General features: G+C 39.0%; 1 protein-coding gene across 1 annotated transcript; it reads right to left on the bottom strand.

Annotated features, from left to right (window-relative positions):
- Window positions 1–835: 835 nt before the first annotated feature.
- Window positions 836–13643, bottom strand: KGD4 (alpha-ketoglutarate dehydrogenase subunit 4). The gene is made up of 4 exons (XM_065875227.1): window positions 13541–13643; window positions 4083–4146; window positions 2698–2885; window positions 836–1823 (listed from the first exon to the last, which is right to left on the bottom strand). The coding sequence occupies exons 1-4, from the start codon at window positions 13580–13582 to the stop codon at window positions 1806–1808; spliced, it is 312 nt and encodes a 103-aa protein (XP_065731299.1). The 5' UTR covers window positions 13583–13643; the 3' UTR covers window positions 836–1805.
- Between the last annotated feature and the right edge of the window lie 4542 nt (window positions 13644–18185).

Raw genomic sequence — 18185 nt, 5'->3', positions numbered from 1 at the left:
CAGCCACTAAATTTGGGGGTGATTTGTTACAATGTAGTAGACAATACACTAATTTGATCCTGCCTATCACATTGTATAGTACTGGAGAAAAAACTGCAAGTTGGACAAACTGAGCGATTTGCTAACGGTTACAGATACTTAACTGTTTAACTCCTAAATGAAAACACAGGCTATTTACTCTAAGTCAAGCCCAAATTCTTTCTATGACACCATCCTCCTTGGGAGCTCATCCTATGACAGCAATTCCCACGAACATCCTTTTGCCATACCTCTAGTCATGAATTCTGTAAAAGTGATATATTTTTTCATTGGAACTTTCAATGGCAGCAGCTGTAGTAAAGGTGGTCCTCAGACGGTACCAGTATTGGGGTTTCTAACTGCTGGCCCACGGCATTACTCAAGCCACTCTTCATTTCCTGCACCTACTCTGAGAGCAAAAAAATTGCCTTGGGCTTCCTTTTACTGAAATGAGAAAGCTAAGGAGAAAAAAAAGAATAGTGCTAGTTTTTAAGAAATTTTTCCAAGTATATTTTTGAAATAATAAAAAAGAAATCATGAGTCATGTATTTCTCATAAGTTACCAGAATAGCTCATTGCTAGCACAAAACTCCTATTTCACATTCAAGTTGGGCAACATTTATACTAGGCCACAAAACAGAATTTACACGAAAAGCAGATCAACTCTGAAATAGTAAAAAAGAAAAAAAAGTATAAAGATTAATCCATACACAACTGGGCAAATACAAAAACGTACTCAACAATTCTACTGTGTCTATTACTCATGAGTTACCCTTACTATTAGGGATGACTTCTTTAACGCATATTCTAGAAATCATTAAAGGTATAGAAGAGAATTTATTTCACTTTGTGAGGCTTTACTTTCACAATCATACATACCCTTGGCACAGGAAGAGCCTATTAAAATTCTATAAACTGCCTTAATAAGGTGAATAGGTTGATTTTATGAGGCTTTTAGACAATGAAGTTTGAGAAAGTTTATGATTGTCAGGATTTCTACACATGATCACAATCAAAACAGTAAAATAAACCAAAGAACAAGACTTTCTTAACACCCCTAAAAACATAGTAACTTAAAATTTCTGGTCAAATGTTATTCCTATGCTATAATCATTTTGATCTCTTATTTTCCATTTGATACTCTGACATTTTTTTCTGAACACAGGTTACATAATCTTTTGTGTTAACTCCCTAGTCTTAATATCACAAAGGCATCTGTTTTACCATGGCTGTATTTTTATTATTTAGAGTACGATATGCTTATTGAGCCAGTTATTCTCCAGTAACTTTGTGAATGCAAAAACACTGAGAGAATTAAGAACAAATAATGGAGTCATTATTTCACTGATCCTTATCCAATTCCAGGAAAATTACTTCCAGAAAGCTGCAATTCTGCCGGATATATTCTTTCCATGTTTAAACAGAAACTGAAAGAGAAGTGAAATTATGGTAAACCTATGATTGTTCACTAGACATTGTGTACTTTTAATAGTTCAACACTGTAATGCTTGATAATTTGATTATCTGAGTAAATTAATAGGCTAACATTTTAAAATGTATACTTTAATAAGTATAAAGTATATAAACAATCAGGTAAGCTTGTGGAGAAGCTGACCAAGATACATAAATTAGGAGATACAAGTGTCCTAAATTTTCTATACTTCTTTTTTACAGAAATTTTATTAAAGTTGTTTAATGTACAATTTCTCATTTGTCATTCTGGAAGTCCTTCATTGTAAAGACTCTTCTTTGTCTGATTAAACAAACAGCAGCCACATTGTCAGTGATTATTCTGGACCTCCACGCTGAAAAGGAAGTAATAAAGCAATAAGATTAGGTGTTTCATTTACAAAGAAATGTTTTCATGGCCACTATACAAATTTGAAACATTTTAATCAAGTGATCTTTAGGTTTTAAAAACAATTTCAGATTTTTCATAGCTTTGGGGCACTCCTATCAATGTTATAAAGAATTTCAGATCTGAAGAGGACTCAAGGTTGACGTAGATCAACGGTCCTCAAATTTCTTGGTCCTTTACACTCTAAAAAATCAATGAAGGGGCTTCCCTGGAGGCGCAGTGGTTAAGAATCTGCCTGCCGATGCAGGGAACACAGGTTCGAGCCCTGGTCCGGGAAGATCACACATGCCGCAAAGCAACTAAGCCCATGCACCACGACTGCCCAGCCTGTGCTCTAGAGCCCGCAAGCCACAACTACAGAGTCCATGTGCCACAACTACTGAAGCCTGCGCGACTAGAGCCCGTGCTCCGCAACAAGAGAAGCCACCGCAATGAGAAGCCCATGCACTGCAACAAAGAGTAGCCCCCGCTTGCCGCAACTAGAGAAAGCCCATGCACAGCAACGAAGACCCAACGCAGCAAAAAGTAAATTAATTAAAAAAAAATTAATGAGGACCCTAAAGAGCTTTTTTCCATGGGGTATATATATTTTGCTATTTACCATACTATACTTCTACACATATATTCCTTCATGCACATTTACTGAGGGCTCGAACATCGTTTATTTCTCATAGTCCAGGCCTACATGGCCATCCCTGTCTTAGCTATGGACACACCTTGACAAGACAATGGGAAGAACATGGAAATCAGCAATATGAAACTCCAAAGCCAATAACGTTGAGGTGTTTTCCACAGTATTGGGATAAAGAGCAACAACGTACTTGGATAAATTCAATTTCTTCTTGAGATACAAGTTTCCTTCTGTACTTCTGAGGTAAAGTTTTTATTAACTCTGCAGTGTCTGGTGGACCCGGATGCATCAGCCAGTCTGGCGATTTACTTCCCTTAGAATGCTGTGAAATTGAAGAAGAGTGAGACGGTAGTCCTGCTGATCTCAGAACTTCTGACACTGAAATTAAAAAACAAAAAAAAAATAGAGGAATTGTTCGGTGTCTTAAAATACTATTTTGAATTATCTATCATTAAATAATCAAGTTATTCTTTTTTTTTTTTTTTTTTTTTTTGCGGTATACGGGCCTCTCACTGCTGTGGCATCTCCTGTTGCGGAGCACAGGCTCCGGATGCGCAGGCTCAGCGGCCATGGCTCACAGGCCCAGCCGCTCCGCGGCATGTGGGATATTCCCGGACCGGGGCAGGAACCCGCGTCCCCCGCATCCGCAGGCGGACTCCCAACCACTGCGCCACCAGGGAAGCCCTCAAGTTATTCTTAAAATGATAAGTATTACAATCCAAGAGATAAGTATTATAGAGTAACTTCGTTGGGTAGCTATATATAGTTTCATAAAGTTCTTTTTAAAGCAAATGAGGTAGTTTTAAGTGAATGAATCACTAAATTGAAGAGTAAGTTCATAAAATAATGAAATTTCTAGGTAGTGGAGTTCAACCCGTATGGATAACTTACATTACTTAAATTTTGTCATATGGTAGAGATTACAGGTAATACCATACAATGGAGAATAAGAAAGTTGGTAAATGCAGATGAGATTTGTTTTCTCCATACTTGTTTGTCACCTATATCTTAATTTTTCAAGAGTTACAATAAGTTAAAAATATCCATACAAAATTTGTTAAAATTCTCCCTGAATTAAAGGTCAAGTATCTTATAATTAAAGACAGCTGACAGAGCAGTAAGAGAAAAACAGAACTTGTTCAGAATCTTCAGTTACTGTAATAGGCAATGATTGTTAAGTTCTAAGGCAATCCAAGAAATATTTACTGCCTCAATGAACAGATAAATCAGTGAATGAAAGAAAAGGTTAGCTGGGAGAGAAATATAGGAATGGTGGTTATTCATCATAATCTCTGCAAATATAAGCATGGGACATTCTTCTGAAGGACAGATGGTGGAACAAAAATTCCCATATATAAACACAGTATCATTAAAAATTCAGAAATATCTACTGTCAAGTTACTACTTTTTTACAAGGAGATAATAGAAAGTTAGTTAATGCAACCTAACATACCATTGTGATCTAAGCTACCATTGTCTACCGGATTCTAAAATGAGAAATATTGTGTATAATAGAATATTCATGTATAAATCTGCATGTACATATCTTTTTAGTATAAATAAACTACAGCTTACCATTGGGTTTAGGATTGTCTCTTCTGTCAGGGAACCTTATTAATGGAGTATGTGGCTTGACTACCTAAAGGAAAAATAAAATGCATGAAAAAGAAATGAAGCACTAAAATAACCTCATTTACTACATAAGAAATCATCTAATGAACCTCACAAGCAGATGCCTTTGTTAAAATAAAATAACTTAGTACCTGACAGCAACTTTAAATTTTACTATTTTAAATTTTACTCTTTCCCAACAAGGATAGCTAGTCTATGAACTATTATCTGATGTTCATAAGAACTTTGTACTTTATACATCACAAGATATTTTACTGTACTGCCTACTGACCTCAAAACAACCCCATAAGGTGATAAGGATTTTATGTTGCATGATTTCTAAATCACCCTGATGACTGGTAAGAATTGGAAGTTTCCTGACTTGTATTGAGTGTTGTTTCTCTACTATGTTAACACCTAGTGCTTTAGATAGAATAGGATAAAAAGCATATTGAAAATTAGGTAATCAAAAAAATACTTTTTCTGACTACAAAAGTAACCCATGTTCTGTGTAAAAAATTTGGAAAAAACACAGAAAAGCACAAAGAAGAAAACACCATCTATAAGCCAAAACCCACATAAAATAGATTTAAACATTTGATAGCCCTTGACTTCAGCCTTTTTCCTATACCCATAGAAATGCATGTATTTAGAACACTGTTTTTAATAAGATATTTGAAGAGTATTAATGTTTTATCCCTAAAATTCCAGTTAATGCTACAGAGGAGCTTAAGCAGAACTTTCAGTATGAAATCTTCTGAATATATATAAAATGCTGAGACTCTAATAAACAGAGCACTATTTTTTACTAACGTAATCTGTAAGTTGCTGTGTAACTAGTGAGACAGGTGTGTGTTTATCTGCAATATATTTGTATATATGTACTACACATTACACATTTTATATGAGTACAGAAGCAAATAGGCTTGTAGGGATGGGTCTGAAAACTAACCACCATAATTCTGCTGCTGTGAGAAAACGCTGGAAGACAGTTGTCTCCCTAAGCATTAAAGCATGTTCACATCTTTCGTGTTAAAAAACAAACCTTCTCACTCCATGTAGTACCTGTTTCTTTTCATAGCCAGGCTTCTTGAAAGAGTGTTCTTTCCTTCCTATAGTCCTAAACTTTTCAAGGATAAACTTCAAACTCGCATTTGGCACACACAGGCCCATCATGATCAGGTCTCTCCCTACCTCTCTAGCCTCATTCCCCACCACTGTACCTTTCACTCCAGGTATTCTGAAGTACTTTTCATTTCCCTAACTCCTCATACCATTTCCATCCCCATTCAATCTACAGCTTGTGTGCTCTGCCACGAATCTCTCCCAGGTCCCACCCCGCTTCCATGCCTCCACTTTCATCTGACTGCTTATCTTTGAAAACAGCTCAACTGTCACTCCTTTCTAAGAAGATTCCCGATTCCTAAATCTGATTTTAAAACTCCTCCTGTGTTTCCACAGCAACCTGAACATCTTAAGAATATTGTGTAGAGGACAGTAAATGAGCCAATGATTACAGGAGAGCAAAGCTCCTGGAAAGGCAGAGATGGAAAATTAAGTACTTCTGCAGCAGTAGCCAGTACGTAGTAAATGCTCAGCAAACATCTGACAAATGAGTGAATAGACCATTTGTAGGTAAGGGTTAACTGTATAGGTATGTGAGTATGTATACACACACTTAAACAAATGTACATACACAAGACAGAAAGAATCCATTTCAACATTGCTTTTGTACACTTAAAAATATGGTTGGGCTTCCCTGGTGGCGCAGTGGTTGGGAGTCTGCCTGCCGATGCAGGGGACGCGGGTTCGTGCCCTGGTCCGGGAGGATCCCACATGCCGCGGAGCGGCTGGGCCTGTGGGCCATAGCCGCTGGGCCTGCGCGTCCAGAGCCTGTGCTCCGCAGCGGGAGAGGCCACAACAGTGAGAGGCCCACGTGCCGGGAAAAAAAAAAAAAAAAAGGTAATATGCCCATATAGATTAAATTCCCACAGCTTGGTATCCCCCCTTTTTAAGAGAAAATTTTAAAAATACATAAAAGTAGACAGAGTAGTATAATAAACCCTGATAAACACATCACACAATTTCAACAGTAATCAATCTTATTTCATCAACCCTTCCCCCATTAAACAAATCCCAGTCATCTCATCTCATCTGTTAATACCATCTACATGTATCACTAACAGAAAAGGATTTGGTTAAACCATAGTCCCAATACTTTTCCCACACTTAACAAAAATAATTCTTTAATATCATCTATTATTTAGCTATGCTCAAATTTTCCTGTCTCAAAATTGTCTTTTTTAAACTCTAAATGTAAATACAAAGAGAAACAAATAAGTCTGTCAATTAGTTGACCAGCTTATAACTAAGGAATAAAAAGGAGCTAATCCAAATAACTTTCATAGTGCTTGGACTATATACCTTCAGTCTGAAGACAAAAAGAAATACAAAGAAATCTTGAACTTTTTACTTAGTAGGTTGGTTGTATAGATATAGCTATACATTTTGTATATATTGTAGGACTAAGCAAATGAGTATATTGATGTTTGTGGAACGCAGGGGTTTCCCTGTGAGAGAAAGAACATACAAATATGGGATGAGGGAAGGCAAGGAAGAATACTGTAGTGTTAAGACTGGAATCTGAGGGAATCAGTAGGAAGTCAGGATAAATGCCATGAGTTTATTCAACCAGCCCCCTGTTAATTTGGGTTGTTAATTTGAGTCGTTTCCAATCTTCTTCCAGTTCTCATATACCACTGGGCACACCCCCACTCACCCCACCCCCCAGTCTTTCTCACTATGGACATCTCCCACCAGAGTATTCTATCTGTTACAAATGATGAAACTATATTAACACGTCATTATCACCCGAAGTTTTACATTAGAGTTCATTCTTGGTGTTGTACATTCTATGGGTTTTGACAATGTACAATGACATATTCACTATTATAGCATCATCTGTGTTCTGCCTACTCATCCCTTCATTCCCCAGTCTCTGGCAACCACTGATCTGTTTACTGTCTCCACAGTTTTGCCTTTTCCAGAATGTCATGCAGATGGAATCATACAGCATGTAGCCTTTTCAGATTGGCTTCTTTCATTTAGTAACATGCATGTATGTTTCTTCCATGATTTTTCCTGGCTTGGTAGCTTATTTCTTTTTGAAATAACATTATAAATTATATTTGTATAATATACAAATATATAATTATATAATAATATATTACAATAATATAATTTGGGTTGAATAATATTACATTGTCTGGATGTACCACAGTTTATTTATCCATTCACCTACTGAAAGACATCTTGGTTGTTTCCAAGTTTTGGCAATTATAAATGAAGCTGCTATAAACATCCATGTGCAGGTTTTTGTTCGGACGTAAGTTTTCAATTCATTTGGGTAGAAGTGCGATTGTTCAACCATATGGTAAAAGTATGTTTAGTTGTGTAAGAAACTGCCAAACTGCCTCCCGAAGTGGCTGTGGCACTTTGCATTCTCAACAGCAGTGAATGAGAGTTCCCGTTGCTCCACCTCCTTGTCAGCATTTGGTGGTGTCAGTATTCTGGGTTTCAGCCATTCTAATAGGTATATAGAGGTGTCTTACTGTCGTTTTAATTTGCAATTAATTCCCTAATGACTATGATGTTGAACATCGTTTCATATCATTGTCATCTGTATATCTTCTTTGATGAGGTGTTTGTTCAGCTCTTTTGCCCATTTTTTAGTCAGGCTGTTTTCATTGTTGACTTTTTTTTTTCTTTCATTTTTTTTTTTTTCCGATATGCGGGTCTCTCACTATTGCGGCCTCTCCCATTGCAGAGCACAGGCTCTGGACACACAGGCTCAGCGGCCATGGCTCATGGGCCCAGCCGCTCTGCGGCATGTGGGATCTTCCCGGCCTGGGGCACAAACCCATGTCCCCTGCATCGGCAGGCGGACTCTCAACCACTGCGCCACCAGGGAAGCCCCATTTTTTTAAACATAAATTTATTTGTTATTTTTGGCTGCACTGGGCCTTCGTTGCTGTGCGCGGGCTTCCTCTAGTTGCAGGTGAGCATGGACTCATCATTGCAGTGGCTTCTCTTGTTGCAGAGCACATGCTCTAGGGCGTATGAGCTTCAGTAGTTGTAGATCGTGGGCTCTAGAGCCCAGGCTCAGTAGCTGTGGTGCATGGGCTTAGCTCCTCCATGGCATGTGGGATCTTCCCAGACCAGGGCTCGAACCTGTGTCCCCTGCATTGGCAGGCAGATTCTTAACCACTGTGCCACCAGGGAACTTTTAAGAGTTCTTTATATATCTTGAATAACATCCTTTATTAGATATTCTTTTTGCAAATATTTTCTCCCAATCTGTGGCTTGTCTTCTCATTCTCTTCACAGTGTCTTTTGCAGACCAGAAATTTTTAATTTTAATGACATCCAGTTTATCGATTATTTCTTTCATGGATTGTGCATTTGGTGTTGTATTTAAAAAGTCACTGCCAGGGGCTTCCCTGGTGGCGCAGTGGTTGAGAGTCCGCCTGCCGATGCAGGGGACATGGGTTCGTGCCCCGGTCCGGGAGGATCCCACATGCTGCGGAGCGGCTGGGCCCATGAGCCATGACCACTGAGCCTGTGTGTCTGGAGCCTGTGTGTCTGGAGCCTGTGCTCCACAGCGGGAGAGGCCACAACAGTGAGAGGCCTGCGTACCACAACAAAATTAAATAAATAAATTTCTTAAAAAAAAAAAAAAAAAAAAAAAAAAAAAGTCACTGCCAAACCCAAGATCATCTAAGTTTTCTTCTCTGTTATCTTCTAGAAGTTTTATAGTTTTCCACTTTACATATAGGCCTATGATCCATTCTGAGTTAATTTTTGTGAAAGGTATAACGTCTGTGTCTAGATTCATGTTTTGCAAGTGGATATCTAGTTGTTCCAGCAACATTTATTGAAAAGACTATCTTTTCTCTATTGTATCACCTTTGCTTCTTTGTCAAAGATCAGTTGACTATCCTGTTATTTCTACCTTTCTAAGTCTCTTAGTTTTAGCTGTGCCTCATATATAGCATAGCATTGAATATTCATTTGTTGGCCAATCTGAGAATACTTTTAAAAGGGCAGTTACACCATTTAAATTTATAGATACAACTCACAAGTTTGGTGTATTTTCTGTCATATCATTATATGATTATTTAAATATAAAGTCCTTTGTCATATGATCTTTTTCTTTGCTTTCATTTGTGGGGTTTGTTGTTTTGTTTTTTGGTATTTGGAAAGATTTGTACTTTTGTATAATGTTTATGTTATGTTGCTACCTTTAGATAATACTCTTAGTTGCCCGTTTCTGAGATACTATCTATTGGTTCACTATTATGAGAAAGAATGAAAGTAGTTGATGGTAATCTCTTCTCTGCCTTCCCTCCCCATCTTTTACTACCATTTAATAACCAGAGGCAATTAGCAAGTTTATTCTACCTTCTATATACTCTTTCCCTTACTCCCTCCATTTTAAAAGTTTTATTAGATCTATACTGTCAAAAAAATAATATTACCAACAAGTCTTTCTCCCTTATCTGCATTATTTAGTCTTAGTTCTATAGTTAAATACATTCAGTGCTTACCAGTTCCTATATTAAAACAGCCACAAGTACAAATAAGTATTTCTTAGTTGTCTGAAGCTCATTCTCTGTGAGAGCTGTAAGAAGAGCTTCAGGGAACAATATTCCCTGAGTTATTAAAGGTTTAGAAGAGTTTGTGGCCTTTACACTTGAAGGTCAATGTAGCTAGATAAAGCTTTGGTTCACATTTTCTTTAACTACCTTAATGAAGTATTATTGTTGAAAACTCTGATAACTTCCATTCTCTTTTAAGTGCTTGGTCTTGTCACTTGGATCACCAAATAATTTTTTCTTTAAAATTTAATGATTTTACTAGAATATACTCATTAATCAAACATACTGGATCAAATATACAAGGTATAACTTTAAGTTTTCTTTTATATCAGGAAAGTTTTATTAAATTATAGGTTTTGAGACTTGGTCAACTCTATCTACTTTCACTTTTTCATAGACTACTTATACAAAAGTTGCATCGTCTTGTCTTTATTGTCTCTATGATTTTCTCTGAAACCCTTTCACCTTTTTTCATTATCAGTGATTTCTTTTAGAAACTATTATTCTATTAAGGAATCCACTTCTATGATTCATGAAGCCCAGGCAGAGTTAACAGTGACGAGTTCTGGAGGTAACACTCCACTCTGGACTTTCTGGTTATAACCACCATCTCCTCTCTCTACCTCAACTGAAAACCGAGCCTCATGAGGCCTCAATCCCTGCCCTCCTGTTCGTGGAAGATGCCAAAGCCAACTATGTAAGAGGCTTTTTTAGAGGAGAAGACAACTCTTGTCTTCCCAGAAGACAAACCCTCTACTTTGCTTCATAAGGCAGATAGCAACCCCAAACTGCAGACAGGTTGGGACCTGCCTAGGCCTCAATCATTATCTGTGACTTTTTAAAAAAAATCATTTTTCTCCTTTCCTCCACTATTTCCTTTAGCAAAACTTCCAAGTTGCCTATTGACCTTTATATTCTTTCCAGTTTAGCATCCATTCCTGAAAGGTTCTTTTCTTTTACTCTTAATTGTTTACTGAGTTCAGAACTGTACCATCCCTAAAATCTTAATCTAAAATCTAAACTCAACTACAACCTTTTAACTTACAACTCTCTTCTCTGTTATTTCCCACCATCAGTTCCAGCAAGCCCTTCATTTCCTTTATCGTTCCCTTTTCTCCCAGTCAATTGGTTCCATCCTGACTTTACTTCCTTTCTCATCTAGCCTAGAACCTACAGTCCATTCAAAAACCTCTTAGCACTCTCAACTGCCTTGCTGGAGGTTTATTTTCACCTCACCTGTAGAGCTCAAACCCTGAATTAATCCAACCACTTATCTTCTTCTTCTGTGTCTCATGCAGCCAAACGATTTCCTGAATGATTAACTATCTCCTTTCTACTACTGCATCATCCCAAACATATCAAATATATACTGCTTGGCATTTATTTTATTATTATTATTTTTAAATAAATTTATGTATTTATTTTGGGCTGCATTGGGTCTTCGTTGTTGCACGCGGGCTTTCTCTAGTTGTGCTGAGTGGAGGCTACTCTTCGTTGTGGTGCGTGGGCTCCTCATTGTGGTGGCTTCTCTTGTTGCGGAGCACGGGCTCTAGGCACACGGGCTTCAGTAGTTGTGGCACATGGGCTCAGTAGTTGTGGCTCAGGGGCTGTAGAGAGCAGGCTCAGTAGTTGTGGCGCACAGGCTTAGTTGCTCTGCAGCATGTGGGATCTCCCTGGACCAGGGCTTGAACCTGTGTCCCCTGCACTGGCAGGCGGATTCTTAGCCACTGCACCACCAGGGAAGCCCCTGCTTGGCATTTAGCAGGCATTTAATGAACACTTATAAATTACTCTTCTAAAATTACTTTTGAATACCCTGTGGTCCAGCCAAATCCCTCTACTTAATGGTGACACTATGCTTTGTGAATTCCTATCAGTTTGTGCCAGCCTGCTGAAATACTACTCTTTCTTCAAGACACCAATCAACAGCCAAGTTCTAAGCTCTGTGGAGGCACCATGTATTGTCTTGTTGGCACTGCAGTCTCAGCAATGAGTATAGGCCTGGCACAGAAGTATTCAATACATTTTGCTAATGTTAACATGTAATTATTACATAATGTCAGCACATACTGCTTTGTATTATGAACCTGAATACAAGTCTTTGCAGCTTTGTTAAAAGGAGACAGACCATTTCTTACTGTATATCTCACAGCATCTTTTTTATTGTTGTTGCATATATCAATAGTAAGTTCTTTATTATTGCTGTGTACTGTTCCATTTTAACAAATCTACCACACCTTATCTTGCTAATGGACATTTGGATAATTTCTGGTTTAGGGGTTATTATTAATAAAGCAACTATGAACATTTTTTTTGAACATTTTTATATAGTTTTTAAATAGGTATATGCACTCATTTCTCTGGGATATAAACCTATGAGAAAAACTGCTTGGACATAGGGTAGGTATGTTTAACTAGTATTAGAGGCCCACAAAAGTTTTTCGAAGTGACTGTACCATTTTATATTCCCACTAGCATTGTATGAGAGTTTCAGGTGCTTCATGTTCTCATCACTACTTGGTATTGTCAGTCTTTTTAATAATTTTGGTGGGTGTGGTAGTACTTCCTGGTTTTAATTTGCATTTTTGTGGCAAATAATGATGTTGAGTATCTTTTCACTGGCTTAGTGCTCATTTGAATATCTTGTTTTGTGCAGTATCAAGTTTTTCTTACCCATTTTAAAAACTGGGCTATATATTATGGATATATATAATTATCTATTATGGATACCAGTCCTTTGTCGGATGTTTTCCTGTCCTCACAGCACCTTTAACGCTCAATAACTACCCGTTGAATGAGTAAGTGAGGATCATTCGTTGCAATGGGAGCAAAGACTGGGATCTAGGATTCTCTTTCAGAGCGAAATAACTTTAAGAAAAGGTCTTTTAAGAGATGTACAAAGGGAAATGCACTTCTCGTGTCAAAGTTAAAAGGTAATTGTACAATAATATACTTTAAGAGTTGAAAAAAACTCGTGTAAAGCAACCACAAAAGTGGAGATTGTGGCCCATTATATACCAATTTTACCTCTCGTATTTAAGCTAGAGATCACAGATGGAGAAGCAAAAACAAAAGCTGTCAGGAGTTAGTAACTGATGTGTGGATTAACAATAAAGTTCCTCTAGCGCCAATCTAAATTCAGGGGAAAAAAGCTTAGGAAACCAACACTAAGACATATATTACAGATAAACTTAAATATGTATTTTTTCCATTCTCCCCCATCCAGCCTGTAACCAGACGCTGGTTGGTGGGGGAGAACCCGCCTCCGGCGAGGACGCAGCCCGCGGGGCCAATTCTCTGGCCATTCCCAAGACCTTGAAGGGACACCAGGTCAGAAGCAGGGTTCGCTTCCTTTCACTCACCGCTACCGCCTTCCTTCCGATTGGCTGATCCGCGGCAACACAGACAATACTGGTCGCTGATTGGCCAGGATATTGCCAGGACAGCCAAGCCTGCAGACTCCTAACAGGCTAACGAGGTCCCGGTGGAGGGCAGTCCAGGGACTTCGGAACAGCTATGTGCCTACCTGCTGAGATGCACTCCCGCGGCCTGGCTCGAACCCTCAGCTGCGGTCCCCGGCTCACTGCCCGACCCAACGAGCTCAAGGTCCAATTCTTACATACACCCCGGGAAGCCGCTGCTGGCCCTATGCAGGGCCGTGGTCACCGCGCAGGCTCCACCACCGCCTTTCCTCCCCAGCGCCGGTGCTACAGTCAGCACCATCCCTACTGCCTACGGCGCGGAAAGGCAACCGAGTCTCCTTACCTGAACGACCCTGCTGGCAGACGCCATCTTGCTGCCCATCATGACCCCCGAGAGGGGCAGCTTCCGGGGCCCTGGCGAGCAGCGGCTATAACAGGAGTCCTGGGCGGCTGGGGGCGGGCTCTACCTGTGACGTCACGGAGGAGGAGCGGGCGCTCGGGAGAGACCCTCCTCCACTGCGGAGCTAGCCCCACCCACTTGTGCCTGACACCGCCCCTCCTCTCTTCCTGCCTGGGAACTGACCCAGGTGTTTCCCATTGCTTCGTTTTGCAGACGAAGGTTTGTGGTATTGTATTTATTTTGTTCACCGGCCTATGAGTGATCTGGGACCATTTCTTCTCCAGATAGGCAGTTTCCAGTTTCAGTGTAGTCCAAAATTTAATCTGAAACCAAATAAGTAATATAAATTCTTGTGGCTTCCTAAAACGAACAATCTTGTTAAAAGTTTAGGAGTAAGAAGCCAGCTCAGAAAGAGCGGTCAGTTCCGGGTCTATACAAGGCCACCTCATACTCCGTTGCTTATTTTTTTTTTTATTGAAGTGTAGTTGTTTTACAATGTTGTATTAATTCCCGTTGCTTATTAACATTTCTCGATTTGGTATTCTGATTCCTTTCTCTACCATTAGTCCTGATATTAAACTACTGCCTACTTGGAGTTTGAGAAAACTCAGAAGTTCAAGTTTTTCTTTTTGAAACATGAGCCATCCATGTCATTCCACCACGTTATATTAAATTCTGTGGTAAATATTAATGTTTACAATGTTAAAAAATTTTAATACACAATATGTTGCAGCCATTTAGCTTTGTAGGTAATGCAGCCTTACACTTGTAAATATTTAGAGTGACAAATTTGTTTTGATGATCTAGGTCAATGGTTTCTAAATCTAGAGGGTTATTGAGCCTAAACATGGGCCCTTCTGATTCAGTATGTGTGTGGAGGACACCAGGAATCTTTTTTTTTAAAGCTTTCAAAGCTTGTTTTAGCAGCACATATTCTAAAATCAGATTGATAAAATGGTTAAATGGGCAAAGCACATGAACCGGTAAATTACAGAAAAGAAACACAAATTGCCCTTAAAAACGTTAAAAGACATTCAACCTCCCTTATTCTAAGAAAAATTGAAACGCTACACTGAAACGCTATTTTCAATCCGTCAAATTGGCCAACAGACAGAATTTGGAGAATATGATTTGGGGAGGCTGTAGGGAAAGAGGCACTAATGTATATCGTTGGTAGTGATGAAATGAAACTTGTATTTTAAGACAGGACAAGAAAAATTAAACATAAAATTCTCTGTGTGTCCCTTTGGGCCTCCTCCCTCCCTAATGTGTACGTGCATCTGCATTACACATTAACCAGAGCTCCTCACACATGAGAGCACTTGCTCAACTGCAAAGATCTTTTTGTTTTTTTTCTTTCTTCTGACGCTAGCAATGTAACTTCTTAAAACAATAGCCTTCTTTCCCAGATCTGTAGGGGGTCACGGTGACTTGCTGCTCACAAGGTTTATGTATGCTTGGTGAACTTTATGTAAAAGATCGGTTTGTCATTTTGATGTACAATCCTTTGTCTCAAAAATATATGACTGTGCCTTAGACTTCTAACAGGCGGAAAAGTTCTCAGAGCTTTCTGAGAATCGGCTACCTGGATTATAATCCTGTTTGGCTTGAATAAAATTCCTCCCCCACCACTCTTATCTTGATAGTTAATTGAATATCAACTGAATAGTTAATTGAATTTTCATCGACAGTGGGAGTAAAAGATGGTACTCGAAAAAACTACATACTGAATGACTCCAAATATATGACACTCTGGAAAAGGCAAAACTATGGAGACACTTAAAATATCAGTGGTTGCCAGGGGTTGGGGAGAGGGAGGGACAAATAGGCAGAGCACAGGGGATTTTTAGGACAGTGAAACTATTCTGTACGATACTATAATGGTGGGTACATGTCATTATACATTTTTCAAAACTCATAAAATATACAACCCTTGGGTGATAATGACATGTTAATGTTAGGGTTCAGTTGTAACAAATGTACTGCTCTAGTCGAGGATGGTGACAGCGGGGTGAAGTTGTGCCTGTGTGCGGGAAGTAGGTATACGGGAACTCTGGATTTTCTGCACCATTTTGCTGTGAACCTAAAACTGCTTTAAAAAATAAAGTGGGTCTTCCCTGGTGGCACAGTGGTTGAGAGTCCGCCTGCCGATGCAAGGGACACGGGTTTGTGCCCTGGTCCGGGAAGATCTCACATACCGCGGAGCAGCTGGGCCCATGAGCCATGGCTGCTGAGCCTGCGCGTCCGGAGCCTGTGCTCCGCAACGGGAGAGGGACAACAGTGAGAGGCCCGCGTACTGCACACAAAATTAAAATAATAGAAGTGTATTAAAAAAATTTTTTTTAAGTCACCATTGCCGAAACCAGATAAACTAATGTGTTTTTAAAGTTCAAAAACGGTGACTATACTTGATGACATTGTACAACTGAAATTTACTAAGAGAGTAGAACTTAAATGTTCTCACCAAAAAAAAGAAAAGAAAGAAAAGGTAAATATGTGAGGTGATGGATGTGTTAACTGGATTGTGGGAATCCTTTCACAACGTATACATGTATCAAATCAACACACTGAAAACTTTAAATATTTTACAATTTTGTCAATGACCTCAATAAAGCTGGTGGGGAAAAGCTCAAAAGCAACAGCAGCTTAGATGCCTAGCACACAGACTTTTCATTTACATTCAGAGAAACAGCAAGTTTCTATGTGAAAATCTACAATATTAGATTCTCATTCTGGTCATTTAAGAGAGAATTTATTGGCTACTTTTCTAAATAAAATAAATATTTGTCATTTTCCTTTATGATTATACTTAAGAGATGAAGAAAATGGGCAAAGAATTCCCATGATTTTTTTTTTTTGCGGTACGTGGGCCTACTCACGGTTGTGGCCTCTCCTGTTGCGGAGCTGGACGCGCAGGCTCAGCGGCCATGGCTCACGGGCCCAGCCACTCCGCGGCATGTGGGATCTTCCTAGACCGGGACACGAACCCGTGTCCCCTGCATCAGCAGGCGGACTCTCAACCACTGCACCACCAGGGAAGCCCACAGGTGGATTCTTAACCACTGTGCCACCAGGGAAGCCTGAGATTTTTTTTTTTAATTTTATTTTTTTATACAGCAGGTTCTTATTAGTTATCTATTTTATACATATTAGTGTATATATGTCTAGAGATTTTATTAAAAGAAACTTTCCAAGTCCTGTAATACCAAGAAGTTTCCTGGGAATACCTGATGATAAATTCAGAAAATGTCAAATGCAATACAAATTACTGGTCATATTGGTATGAATTTTGTTTGGGAAGACTGCCAGGAAAATGCTCTGACTTTTCTCTACTTGTGGATTTATTCGTAAGTGTTGGCATTCATACTCCACAGAATTCTCATCCAGGCCCCTTCTTGATTAGTTCTTTCTAGGATGAAGATGATAAAAGTAGCTGAAGCTGAGGCAGCAAACCAAATCCTATCTTATCTTCCTGCTGCTCAGTTTCAATCACCCTCCTGTCATCACATCATTTGATTCCTCATCCCATGCAAGTCTCGTGATTTTCGTCTTGTAAAACAAAGGATGTTGTCCACCCTCCAGTTCTACAAGGATCAAGTCATTAGCCACTGCAATACCTGACCTACAGTATACCCTGAAAGGAATTCAAAACAGAGGAGGCACTCTGTGCTTTAGAACAGGCAAAACAGGCCCTTAGTTAGATATATTTCAGGAAATTTTGTGATTCTGGTTTCTTGCATCCTCCCATACTTAGAAAAGCACTAAAATCCTTAACTGGTGTATCTGTTCCTCTTGACTAGCAGTAACCTTCTACTGAGATGTATACTGGATTGCACATACTTATTAGCCAAAGTCACATATATAATTGGCCGGTCCCCCTACCTCTTCGGAGCAGTTCCTCAGAGCTCTCTGAGAGGCTGTCTCCTAGTCCTCAGTAGGACACAATAAAACTCAACTCACAGCTCTTACATTGTGCATTTTTCTTTCAGTCAACAGTCTATATCCCGAATGCTATTACTTGACTATTTTCATGGACCTGTGGAGCACACCATCTGATTCTACCTTATATTGTGTCTTAACGTCCCTATCTTATCTGGCCTTTGACTTTCTTGTTCCATGTACCTCGTTCCTGACATTTGCTGTACATCTGTTAGGTAGAACTCATTGTGTATGACAACTTCCTGATGTGATGCAATACAAAGTACCCAGAACAACTTGTGAATTTTCTTGATAAAAAAAAACTGAAACTACTTTAATAAAGCACTTAGATCTGACTTCTGATTTACAGGAATAAAGAGGTGAAACAAGCTACCTACACTACTAGGAAGCAATCAGATTAATCAGAATAGAGAACTTTCTACAGGGCAACTGGTTCCTTCAAGTCAATGACTGTAAGAAGAGGTTGGGGGGTGCATATAATCTGTTGCAGCTACTCAATTCAGTTCAACTAGAGATCTTATGACGGGGTTACGTCCCAATAAACCTATCCTAAGTTGAAAAGACCCTAAGTCAAAATGAATTTAATACACCTAACCCTTTTTTTTAATGTATTTTTTTGTCTTCATTGAATTTGTTACAATATTGCTTC

The sequence above is a fragment of the Phocoena phocoena genome, chromosome 3 (assembly GCF_963924675.1).
Source record: "Phocoena phocoena chromosome 3, mPhoPho1.1, whole genome shotgun sequence".
Classification (NCBI taxonomy): Eukaryota; Metazoa; Chordata; class Mammalia; order Artiodactyla; family Phocoenidae; genus Phocoena; species Phocoena phocoena.
Note: the sequence above shows the minus strand (reverse complement) of the source record. Positions and strands in the feature narration are given on the sequence as shown.

Bases quoted from the DNA above. Each gene is read 5' to 3' on its own strand.
- KGD4 (XM_065875227.1), bottom strand. From the start codon at position 13,582: ATGATGGGCAGCAAGATGGCGTCTGCCAGCAGGGTCGTTCAG. The intron at 4,147-13,540 runs GTAAGGAGACTC...TTTTTCCTTTAG, and splicing joins CTGCCAGCAGGGTCGTTCAG to GTAGTCAAGCCACATACTCC. The intron at 2,886-4,082 runs GTAAGCTGTAGT...TTTTAATTTCAG, and splicing joins AGACAATCCTAAACCCAATG to TGTCAGAAGTTCTGAGATCA.